The 13,094-nt window shown below is 37.1% G+C and overlaps 1 protein-coding gene across 1 annotated transcript in view; it reads left to right on the top strand.

Annotated features, from left to right (window-relative positions):
- The window catches only part of MYCBP2 (MYC binding protein 2), a 138,813-nt gene extending 126,452 nt beyond the window's left edge, over positions 1-12,361 (top strand). Inside the window, exons 68-81 of the mRNA XM_072400450.1 lie at positions 140-406; positions 1,197-1,480; positions 1,926-2,022; positions 2,354-2,473; positions 2,915-3,016; positions 4,240-4,368; positions 4,726-4,858; positions 5,101-5,204; positions 5,282-5,470; positions 6,098-6,205; positions 6,932-7,141; positions 9,666-9,773; positions 9,990-10,155; positions 11,384-12,361. Coding sequence (XP_072256551.1) covers positions 140-406; positions 1,197-1,480; positions 1,926-2,022; positions 2,354-2,473; positions 2,915-3,016; positions 4,240-4,368; positions 4,726-4,858; positions 5,101-5,204; positions 5,282-5,470; positions 6,098-6,205; positions 6,932-7,141; positions 9,666-9,773; positions 9,990-10,155; positions 11,384-11,499 — 2,133 coding nt within the window. The 3' untranslated portion in view covers positions 11,500-12,361. The remainder of the gene's footprint in view (positions 1-139; positions 407-1,196; positions 1,481-1,925; positions 2,023-2,353; positions 2,474-2,914; positions 3,017-4,239; positions 4,369-4,725; positions 4,859-5,100; positions 5,205-5,281; positions 5,471-6,097; positions 6,206-6,931; positions 7,142-9,665; positions 9,774-9,989; positions 10,156-11,383) is intronic.
- The last annotated feature ends 733 nt before the right edge of the window (positions 12,362-13,094 follow it).

Here is a 13,094-nt window from a genome sequence, read left to right as displayed (position 1 = left end):
TTACATACATAGCGATTAAGAAATATGTACACATATGTGTGCATATGTATCTAACCTTCATGTTACATCTGCAGTTTGCTAGATGCATTAAAATTAATGTCATTTTATTCCTGATGTTTACATGTATAATGACTTGCAGGTGTGCGCACATATAGTACAAGCAATCAGAATGGAAGCTACACGAGTCCGAGAAGAGTGGGAACATGCTATTTCCAGCAAGGAAAATGCCAACTCCCAACCAAATGATGAAGATGCATCATCTGATGCTTATTGCTTTGAATTGCTCTCTATGGTACTTGCGCTGAGTGGGTCTAATGTTGGAAGGCAGTATTTAGCTCAGCAATTGACACTACTTCAAGACCTCTTCCACCTGCTGCACACTGCTTCTCCCAGAGTACAGAGACAAGTAAGTATATTATCTTCTATTTACCTATTGCATTGTAGTTTCTGCTATAAGCATGTTGCATTAGAGAAGCTTATATTTAACCTAGATCAAGCCAATTTATTTTTTATCATCAAAAATAGTTTTAATTTATATTCAGTGGGTATGTGATGGGAACTCCCCAGCCCCCACCTGCGTTTCCACTCTGCCTTTCCCCAGGAGAAGTTAAAAAAAAGGCCATAGTGTTTTACAGTATATTTTTTAATACAGCTTGATTGTGACATGCAAACAGTTTTTTTTTTTTAAAGCAGAGGACCCATAGTTCCTACTCTAAAGAGCAGATTGGCAAACCAATGATGTGGCTAGATTGTGTGTTTAGAGACTTTCTCATCTGTTTTATTAGGAATTACGTAGAAAAATCACAGTAACCAATCAGGTAATTTTAGAATAGTGTGATTAACAAAATTGTAGTTACAAACCACAAAATAGGACAGTAGTCTATAGTGGAAGATAAAGGATACTGCTATCAAAAATATTTTCACTTAAATTGCTGTTGCTCCTTTGTACTTCCCCTTTGGAAGTCATAATTTTAATGTTTAAGGTAAATCTAAAGTTTAAAACCTGTCTCTCTGAAGGTCGTTGTCCTGCTGGAAATGAATAGTTACAAAACTCATAAAAGCATTTTTTCAGAAGTGTTTGAGTCACATGACATGTCTTCCACTGTATGTATTGATATGCCATCTGTATCAATGCATACCATTAAGTACAGTTTTCTCATGATACCCTAAGTACCCTTTCTGCATCCCGATCACAGGTGACATCTTTGCTTCGGCGTGTCCTGCCTGAAGTGACGCCAACTCGTCTTGCTAGCATCATTGGAGTCAAGTCTCTGCCACCAGCGGATATCAGTGACATTATCCATTCTACAGAGAAGGGAGACTGGAACAAGCTGGGCATATTAGATATGTTCCTGGGATGCATCGCTAAGGCACTTACAGTCCAATTGAAAGCCAAAGGAACACCCATCACTGGCACCGCAGGGATGAGTGCTGGAAAAGGTGTGACAACTGTCACTTTGCCAATGATCTTTAATTCTAGGTATGTACTGCCAGATCTTATACTGCACCAAAGTATATATCTCATTATTATTATTCTTATTATTTATAGTGGCCCAATTCCAGCATTTGTTCTAGCTATAGAATTATTTTACCTGTTTGATAGCAGTATGTGTCTTTCCTAATGGATCAGTAACACCTGATACTTTTGGGTCCATTAGGATTAATAGCCAACTAACGTGTCTGTTTCAGCCAATTATAAGTTGTAATATTTGGTTGATTTTCTAATTGCCATCAAAATTTGAAGAAACAAATTGTGTTTAAATATGGAGGCGATGAATGTAGTAGCCAAACAGTACAAGAGATCTGATCACACCTTTTCTCTGTAAAAAAAAAAAAATTTGATTTGCATGCACACCAAAGGCTTCCTCCTGTAACCAAATTATTACCAGTATTAAATAATGTTATCATACTTCTTTTTTAATCAGTTACCTTAGGAGAGGTGAGAGTCACTGGTGGATGAAAGGCTCAACTCCCACTCAGATTGCAGAAATCATCATTAAATTGATTAAAGACATGGCAGCTGTAAGTATTACCAGCCTTTAATTTAGTTTTTGAGTCTGTGCCACAGTTCTTTAACAAATTGTACAACTATATGTGTGTAATTTGTTCAGTACTTTTCACACTAATTTTGCTTCTCCTACTTATTCTGATATGTAGAATTCAGTTAGCTTCAAATAGCTGTTCATTCATTTCTGTCACATTCTATGATAACCAGCATTTGGTTTAATTTCTTTGTAACAATTGTTATTCTTAAAACAAATAACTTTACTTAACTATTTTTCATTTTTATATTTTTTGGATAGCCTTCAGTAACAAAAGGAAAAAATGTTGTGTTTTTTTCTTGTATTTTTAGGGTCATCTTTCAGAAGCATGGTCTCGTGTTACTAAGAATGCTATTGCAGAGACAATCATTGCACTGACAAAAATGGAGGAAGAGTATCGTTCCCCTGTACGATGCATTGCAACTACCAGGGTAAGGCTTTCTGGTTAGTTTTGATCTTAAAAAAGTCTAGTTTCTTCTGTTCTACTGTGCCTATCCTAGCAGTGCTTCATGAGCAGCACTGACATAACTGTTCATACACCAACTTTGTTCTCCCTGGCCTTACCAGCGTTTTCTGATTGCATGAGAAGATTTTTCAGTACAATGTAAAATCCTTACTGTATGGAAAACTACTGTACAGTCACTCATTTTGCATTGGGGGACTTTGTAATTTCAAATTTGCCCCTAGCAGAAGGCTTGAGAGTAAGCTATGGATATTTTGATATGAGTGTCAAATTACTTTCATGTGGCCAGATCAATAAATGTAGCTGCACTACTAGGTTCAGCAACGTATGTATCCTCCTCATATAGCTGCATGTTTTTTGCTCCAGAAACCATACATTCAAGGACTTGATCATGCTATTTTTTTTTAAGTTGTGGCTGGCTGTTGCATCATTGTGTGTACTTGATCAAGACCACGTGGACCGATTGTCTTCTGGAAGATGGATGGGGAAGGATGGGCAGCAAAAACAAATGGTAACGGTTTTCTTTTTAGAAATGTTAATTTTATCTTAAATCTGTTGTAACACTTTTCTTAGCTTCTGATTTCAAATTGGTCTTACTCATTGTAATGCCTATGGTTGCCTCAAATCAGGTGCCCTTTAGTGAAAAAATAAGTAACCTTTCTGCCATGTTTTGTAAAATCTTATCACCCATAGGATTTCATGTAGTAATTTTATCGTTATTATTAATATTCTATATTTATGTTACAAATTCCTTTACAAAGTTCATAGTAATGTCACTAGCTGTGCCTCAGTTCACAATCTAAAGCCCCTACCATAGTCATATGTCTTTAATGCAGACTGGGCAATTTGAGCGGGAAGCCCATTAACCTCACTGCGTGTTTTCAGAATGTGGATGGAGACCAACACAAACTCCATGCAGAAGATAGTAGTGTCCACTACAAAGGTTAAAGTGCTACCCCCAATATGCATTGCATCATGCAATACATGAGCATTATAGTGATGTGAATGTAACATTGAGGCAGAACTAAACTCGTTGGTGAGTGGGGAGCTTCTGCTTTAATCATACTTGCTGACTAAGGCATATACCTACCTGCTGCCAATTGTCCTGCAGTGATAGGTCCAGGACCTGTCATCTGCATTCTAAGAAGCCACTATCTTCACAGATGGCTCCCATGGAGAGCCAATCCTCTTCATTCATTGGATGATGTATCCCCTGTGCGTGCGCAGGAGTTAAAGTAACACCAGCAGCTGTCTGTGGGTGGCACGTAGTTAAGAGCTTGAACAAACAAACAGAAAGAAACCACCAGGAGCCAGGCACTTAGCATGTCTCTTTTGTCAAATACCCACCTACCTCCTGGTGTTTTTTTTTTTTTTTGTTATAAGAACAAAGTTAAACTGCCTGCCTCAATATGCATTCAGGAAGAAAAGGCTCGAGGTTTTCAGGTAGCTATGACAAATTATGGCTTACAGCCGAAAATAACAACTCTGTACTGAGCTATTTGGAGTTGTTCTGCAGAGTTAAGTTGCTGTTAGTGTAGACCGAAGTACTGAGATACTTTTGAATAGAGGTTACAAGAGGACATTTGGACTTGGCTCTTAAAAATGTTGTTGTCCTTTAATCTTACTGATACATTCCTTTTTAGTCCCTTTTTGATAAAATAACTATAGCAAAATCTACCTTTTTTGTAAATCCGGTAATGCTATTAAGATGAATGTGTGTTTTGTCTATTTCAGCCAATGTGTGATAATCATGATGATGGTGAAACTGCGGCAATCATTTTGTGCAATGCATGTGGAAACTTGTGCACAGACTGTGACAGGTTTCTACATCTCCATCGACGAACAAAGTCCCATCAAAGACAGGTAAGTTGACAAAAGTCTCTCCATCTTTCCAGGCAAATCAGGCCATTTAAAATGCTACTTTCCTTAAAAAAAAAAAAAAAAAAAAAAAAAAATCTGATTACTTGAGGATTTTGGGGGGAGGGGGGTTTATCCATTGGGTACTTCCATTTCCCTCTAAGTTTTTAGTCACATTTATTATTCATTGAAATTTGTTGGTAACCACTATTCTAGCAATGTGTTCAGGGATGGATTTTTCATCTATATCAAGATTAAGTTTCACCTGTTTGTTGCAGATACCCCAACACACCATAAACCCTTCCATACACTTATATGTAACATTCTCTGGTGGTGTTCAATTATTTATTTTAATCCACAAAGGTGTTCAAAGAGGAAGAGGAGGCAATAAAAGTTGATTTACATGAGGGCTGTGGGAGAACTAAACTATTCTGGTTAATGGCACTTGCTGACTCCAAAACCATGAAAGCAATGGTGGAATTTAGAGAACAGACAGGTAAGTGTACTATGTAGAAAATACATATTTAAATATGCAGTAGTTTCTTGTATGCCTACCCAATTTCCCTTTCGGTCTCTATTTCTACTCAGCAGTTGACTCTGTATAACATGCTGCTTTTTTGTCAGTTAATTTTATTCATATATTGGACACCATAGAAAATAAAGGCCAGAAGTTCAAAACCCTTGAACTCTTGCAGGTAGTGCTTTATGTTCTAAAAAAAATTGCTGTTTGCTTGACAGGAAAACTTGCAACCAGCAGCTCGGAAACCTGTCGTTTTTGTGGCTCCAGAAATGGGACAGAATTATCAGCTGTAGGCAGTGTGTGTTCTGATGCAGACTGCCAGGTAAGTCTGGAGCTTACTCAGATATGTCTGCCACAGTAATGAAGTCATCACTCTTATACCAAATTCACTATTTGTAGGAGTATGCAAAGACAGCCTGCAGTAAGACCCATCCATGTGGGCATTCATGTGGAGGTGTGAAGAACGAGGACCATTGTTTGCCTTGCCTACATGGTTGTGACAAAAATGCAACACGTCTGAAGCAAGACGCAGATGACATGTGTATGATATGCTTTACAGAGGCACTTTCTGCTGCTCCTGCTATTCAGGTTGGCTAATGTTATAGATGGCTAATGCATTGCAGATTGTTAATAACTTTGCACACCATGTATGTTATTCAGGAGTCATATTTGTATAGGCATTAACTTTGTTTATGGTTTGAAGGAAATGTGAATGAACAAAAGTGTTATAGAGTATTGATTAAAACAGTCGTTTAACATTATTTTTATTCTTTAAATGTTGCCTATGTTTTACAAGCATCTTATACAAAAGTTAAAGGTCTGTATCCAGCTTGTTTTAGAATGTCGGAAAGTCAGGTGACATATTTCTTAGTGCCCTTGTGTGGAAAGTGGAACATCTGTTATAATTCTAATTCCTTTTATAAACCTATTTTAAACTGCTGTTTGAACACAATGCACCAATTTACACCAATTCATTTTGTTCACCTTTTGTTTTCTGTTTAGTAAATATTCATAGACAATTCCCATTCAGTAACCAAAAAGTATAATTGTGTTTGCTTTAACTCTAGTTTGCCCATAAAGTTTGTGTTTTCTCTTTACAAACAGATATTAAGGGGGGTTTCAGAACAGAAATCATACCTTCCAGAGGGTTTTCTTGGACTGTAATTTAGAGAAAGAAACTAATCAGTACATCATTCCTGCTTTGTCATTCTTTAGCTGGACTGTAGCCATGTGTTTCACTTGCAATGCTGTAGACGGGTTCTGGAAAACCGATGGTTGGGGCCACGAATCACCTTTGGATTTATGTCCTGTCCAATCTGCAAGGTGAGCAGGAAAAGAATATAATGACTGAAGACTCACATGTAAATAGTAATATCCCAATGTTACTTCTAGGAGCCCATTCTATATCTATAATAGTGTTTTGTGTGTGGTCAATATTTAGGTAGTATAGTATAGTAGATATAAATTATTTGTCCAGTCAGCAGGATTCAGGAATTGTTCCTTTAGAAATGTATTCATTTGGTACTTTGTACATATAAAGGGGCTAAAGAACACCACATTTGCCTGATCTGGCCATGTTTTCTTCTCTAAGCCGGCAGATGTCGTCTCTCTGATCATAAAGAACATATTGATCAGAGAAATTAGAACATCTGTCCTAATTTGTATAATTTTCTACTAAGATTAGCAGCAGTTTTCCAGACACACTCCTGTATCTCTTGTCAACCTAAAGATTGTACATCATACAACATTAGATCATAATGTTGGCAGATCATAGGCATAAAGGTGAGTGATTAAACCATTTCATGCAGGTATACAGCTACTGTTTTATATACTAAAGCTACACAATAAAGCTATAGAAAAAAATACATTAAAGTGGTTCTGTTCAAAAAGGTTGCTGTTAATTTAGTGAAATAATTATTTTGTACATCCCCTGCTAACTGTCATCTCCAGTTTGTGTCAGTGTAGTATTCTTTGAAAATCCTCCTGCATAAACAAAAGTGTATTAAGCTGTTTTTGATACTAAATTGTAATATTTATTATTCTTTTCAGAACAAAATCAATCACACAGTATTAAAGGATCTCTTGGATCCAATCAAAGAGCTTTATGAAGATGTAAGAAGAAAAGCATTAATGAGGCTGGAATATGAAGGACTGCACAAAAGCGATGCAATTACAACGCCAGGAGTACGATTTTACAATGATCCAGCCAGCTATGCCATGAATAGATATGCTTACTACGTCTGCTACAAATGCAAAAAGGTAAGTCTGCATTTACACTGTTTGCTGTGTCTGCACTTAGCACTGTAAGTGAATCTTTGTACACTCAAGCTAGTATGAACATCTGAAATCCCTATCTGCATACAGTTGAGTTGATAAATTAGAATTTGAAGAAAATAAAAAAATCTTTTAAATGATCAATGAAAAAGCAATTATTACGTAACCATTTTAACCACCTGAGCGTTACACTGATGTGTAGATTTCTGTACCAAAAGCGTTACAGGTTTTCATGAATTTTTTTTATTTAAATTGACCTGTAACCTACAGAAATATGTCCGAATAGGGGTCTAGTAGATATAATGAATATAAAAAATGTTTGAAACACACAATCATGTAAAAAAAAAAAAAAAATTACTTTTAATAAAATTAAAGGAAAAACACAAAAATCAGCTTAAACAAGAATACATAAATAAATGAAAAATACAGAAAATGCGATAATTCGGTATACTGTATAGTAATCTATTTTTCTAAATCACCTCCCTAGTGTCCAACCGTCCAACGTCACATACCTATCAACAAAACCACATAAATATATTTTCTATTATTTTGTATTGGATTGGATACAGGACTTTGTATTCAATCCAATACAAAATGAGAACAAAATTCAAACTCTCATTATGTATTGGATTGAATACAAACTCCTGTATCCAATCCAATTCAAAATACATACTTTGTATTTATTTTTAATTATTTTGTATTGGATTGGATACAGGAGTTTGTATTCAATCCAATACAAAATGAATGAAAGAGTTTGAATTTGAATTTCCCGCACACGCGCCGACGTCATCACGCACGCACAAGAAGCCGGTCGGCTTTTTTTTTCTCCGCCGGCCGGCTTCTTGTGTTAGAAGCACCCGACGCTGGACGGAGAACGACGTGGGACGATCAGCGGGACCAGGTAAGAAGTCGGCCGGCATCTTGTGGTCGGCCGGCCGGCGGGACACAGGATGCCGGCCAGCATCTTACCGGTCCCGCTGGTATAGGAGACGGCACCCGACGCTGGAGAGGGAGATTGACGCTGGGGGACGACGCTGGAACACGAACACGACGCTGGATGAGCACAGCGGGACCAGGTATTTGAGATTTTAATATAGTCGGAAAAGTACGGGGTTATCGATAGTTGCAAATATTTTTTGCACGGAAAAGTACGGGGTTAGCGGTTGGGAGGTTAATTTAAGAGTGGCAAAAAGCAGCAAAAGCTGTATAAGGTGTTTGTAACAAATATGGCACATTACCATTGTAGTCCACAGTATTTTTTCCTTTCAAAAGTGGAGAATAAAAAGACCAAATTTATACACCATTTTAGAGGTTTAGTGAAAATAAAAATGGAAATGAGTAGTTAAAAGTGTTACCAAAAGAATTAGTCGTAAACAGCAAAATAATGTCCTCTATTACAACTTGGTATTTGATAAATATGTCAGGTAACTTCCTTAACCCCCCTGGGCGGTTCATTTGTGTCCGGATTTATGTCTAAAAGCACTTTTTTATTATTTTGATATGATTTTGTTCAAACTTTATTATACTCATACTATAATAATATACTGTAAAATAAGTTTTTATGGAAGACAATGTACTGCTTTTAGACGTATAAAACCATTATATTGCATTCAATACAGTTATTTTGTATTGAATGCATTACAAAATAATTTGAAATTCCCACCGCACCCCCACAGCTGCACGTACTGACGTCACTGGGAACTCCCAGGTGACTCATCAGATGCAGAGGATACCAGAGGATGAGGAATACGAAGGAGGACTCCGGCAGACCAGATAACCTATTATTTATCATTGTTTTTTCATTGTTTTAGCTACACACCAAGTCATACTCGGGGTTATGGGTGGGGAGGATAAAACACGCTTTGTGGCTGATCTATGATTTCAGCAGTTGTTAGGCAAGAAAAAGTAAAAGCTCTTAATACTAAAAATATAGGAGAATAAATTCAAAAATCATAAAGAAAAGAGGTTTCCCAGTACAAAAGCTTAAGTTAGAAATATTCAGTAAACACTTATAAAAATCCTAATCGTACCAATGTTTTGTGTACTCTTCTTTCCTGATTACATGTGAAAACTACCATGCACCTGTCCACCAGCCCCGCCATGCACTGCTTCACTTTATCTACTCAGGTTACCATATATCTGCATTAACATTGAACTGTTAGGCAGGCAGGCTATTTACAATGGCAGGCAGAGACGAAAAGAGCAAAGAACAGGCATATCTCAGGTCCTTAATGACTGTGACTACACAAACTCTCACTCTTCATTGGGTAATCCATATGAACACAAATTCACCTTATTTGTAGTCATTCACTGAAAAATCTGCACTCTTATATTCCAATTATCTCCCACAGAGAGATTTTCCATCTGTGTGGGATGAGACACCAATTTAATGCATTTCAGTAGAAATAATATTGTATTTATTATTGGTGTCATGGCAGATCCCAGCAATTCGTCTCTAACCCATTTTATTTTGCGTGTTTGTGTAATAAAATGACTTTTCCATGTTTAGGCATATTTTGGTGGTGAAGCCCGTTGTGATGCAGAGGCTGGACAGGGAGATGACTATGATCCACGAGAGCTGATATGTGGAGCGTGTTCAGATGTGTCCAGGGCTCAGGTATGAAGAAATCGGCAGCCTTTTATTCTTTAAGCTGACTCCTACAATATTAGGGTTATCCTATCCTCTTAATGTTTAACTTCTCTGGAGTACATACAGACATGAAGACACTAACGTCTCAATAAATGCACTTTTATATATAATAAGAATATACCTGCAAAAAAAAAAAAAAAAAAGTTAAATCCTGACATTATGGTCTCATTTTCCCTTTGACAGATGTGCCCGAAACATGGTACAGATTTCCTAGAGTACAAATGTCGTTACTGCTGCTCTGTGGCTGTATTTTTCTGCTTTGGAACAACCCATTTTTGTAATGCCTGCCATGATGACTTCCAGAGGATGACCAGCATACTTAAAGAAGAACTTCCACATTGTCCTGCAGGTCAGTGTCTCAGCTAATATGGGATTGATATCAAAAACTGATCATGCTTTTCCTTCCCTCTCAATGGCTGAAAACACATTTTTCATAAAGAAAAATGGAGGATCTTTGTGGCTTTGGGGTCCAAGAAAACCAGCTCTTTACTAGCTTGAAACTAAGACTTTTGTCTGCTACTAATAATGACAGGACTATGTAAAAGATGTAGCTAGTCTAATCCTAACAAGTATTGCCCCCTCCTATAATGCATTATATTCTAGTTCTTTGTAAGGTACCCAACTTCCAAAAACCAGTCTGACTCTAATAATATCATAAAGAAGACTAACAATCCATATCCTTTAAGTCCTTGTGAATAGTATAGATTAGTAGATTTGGTTTTAGATTCACTCCCTAGCTGCATGTGAAGGGAAATAAGCATATGCTTCGTCCTTAATGGCATAATTGTTTTTTCACTGAAATACATGAATTTTTTTTTTAATTTATATATATTTTAGTATGAAACTGAAACAGATATATTTATAAACAATTCATATATTTGTTCTGGTTCAGTGTCAGCACTTGTAGTTCTGTCTGAATTGAGAAACAAACTAAAGATGGACAAGTGTACATGGGAACAAAGTCTTAAGTCTTTGGAAATTTACATGTACAAATTACATTTATATTTCCTTTTGCACTATTGTTTTCATTCTGATCAATTGTGAGCAAGGAATAGCGTTGTCAGATGCTTGTATTTAAAAACGATCACAGCACCACCTAGTGGAAAAATGACAGCACTGTTAGTTATGTATTTCCCAATATAAGTTTAACCTTGAATACGTTGTTAGTCTCACATTGGTGTGATCGCAATACAAATGAGAGAAAAAGAAAATTGAAAACACATTTAATGACTTTTCTAAAATATCACTTTGTAGTGCAATTTCTCTGTACCTTAATCTGAATTCTCACAGTATGTTAAAACATGTATCTTTATTGAACCAATTACACTTGTTTAAAACTATATTCCTAAGCTGTTTGGACTGGTGGTGATGTGCTGTTTTTCTTTCTGTTCTTTCTCACACCCCTGGGTGAAATGCTACTTTTAGTGTCTGACCTGCAGCTGCCCATTTAGTTTTTTACTACAAAAGTGGCAAAAATACAAATGTATCATACCAATCTTGTAGATTTTCTACTTTTTTTTTTTAAATATATGAAAAAATTTGATGGCTTACATGTCTCTCCCATTTTCTTCTTTTAGGTCCCAAAGGCAAACAACTTGAAGGAACAGAGTGTCCTCTTCACGTGGTTCACCCACCCACAGGAGAAGAGTTTGCATTGGGCTGTGGCGTGTGCAGAAATGCTCACACTTTTTAAATAAGCCGATGTTTCCTTTCCACTTTTGTTAAATTTTCTTTCCTTTTTGTGAATTTCAAGACAGACTTCAGCAGTCTGTCACGCCAGGCAGGTTCTGGACGACAGCCTTCGGTCAGGATGGGACCACTTAAAGAGTCTGCGAACAAGGTTATTCAGGAAGGAGGCCTTACATTCAGCTGTGTATTCGCAACCTGTGCTCTTCAAACCAAACCTTACATGTTCTCGTCAAACTGATAACTGTGCGATGCCTGCATGTGGTCATTACATATAGCACCAGATGTGCACAGCACATGCTTGAATGCACACAGTAGAGGGAGGCTCCCCATATCAAGGTTATATATAAATTCATGTATACAGTATATGTATGGCCGGATGATAAGCCACAGCAATGAACGCTGACTTTCAAGTAGCTCTGTACAAATGTACTTGCATCTCGGTGAAAGACAGGAGAATATTTCCCTTTCTACTAGACTGTTAATTTAATGCTGTGGTTGCTGGAGAGTTCTGCAGTGTGCCCAGCAGGGAAGAGACACGTGGTTTATGCCATTTGCCGGGTACATACACATAACAAGGTATAAAAGTTGTAACAAATGCTGTATATAAAATATCAATGTTCGTCCCGTATAAAATTTACTACATTACAAAGGCAGTTTCATTTAAACTTCTGGGTTATGTTTGAGCCTGAACTTTTAATGAAGTGCAATACTGAGTGTGCCTCATATCTTTGCAGCTGTAAACTTTATGGAATGTACATGTCAATAAAGCCACTGTACATTTTTATACAGTGACAGTCTGGTGAATGTTTAGGATCTTATTTAAGAGGAATGGCTTTTAAAGAGAAAAATAAAGAGTTAAATCATTATCTGTCATGTGTTTCTGAAATTATTTTTTTTTAATGTCTTTAATTGTGGCTACCTTAAAACTGTATAATACGGCATGTAATATATTGGACAATTCCCACAGGAAGTTCAGGGCAACTACTTATGTTTTTCAAGTGACTAAAATGAGGTTTGACTGATGTAATACATTATAGATATCTCTTAAAGCGGAAGTAAACCCAAAACAAAAATCACACTTCCCTTCAATCCCGCAGATCAGTCTGTCCATTGGGAGGTTTCTTCCATTGAGTCCTGCGTCTTCCCGGTATCAGTCTTCGGCCCGGCGCAGAGAGAGCGCCAGACGCTGCCATCTTCTCTTTTCTTCTTCCTACGTCAGCCCAGAAGATTAAGAAAAACCTTGCTGATCTCACTGTGCTTGCGTGAGATCTGCAAATTTTTCCCTATTGATGTAAGAGCTCCTTCTGTGCATGCCTGAGATGCTTGGAGCAAGAGCCTCCCAGGGTGTGTGACATAGGTATGGGAGCTCTGCGCTCCCATACATTCTTGATCACATAGACGATCAAAAATTAAGGGGGCGGTGCTGCACCCTTTTTTTTTTTTTTTTTTAAAGGGGGTAATTTAAATAAAAGGGTTGTCTACCCTTTTATGTAAAATGAAAATTCTAAGTTTAGGTACGCTTTAAGTTAAAGCATACTAAGAAGAGGCTGGTTCCAGTAACCGGTATGGGTGGCAAGTTTTGTCAATGGGTATATGTTT

Source organism: Pyxicephalus adspersus, chromosome 1 (assembly GCF_032062135.1).
Source record: "Pyxicephalus adspersus chromosome 1, UCB_Pads_2.0, whole genome shotgun sequence".
In the NCBI taxonomy this organism is placed as follows: Eukaryota; Metazoa; Chordata; class Amphibia; order Anura; family Pyxicephalidae; genus Pyxicephalus; species Pyxicephalus adspersus.
Note: the sequence above shows the minus strand (reverse complement) of the source record. Positions and strands in the feature narration are given on the sequence as shown.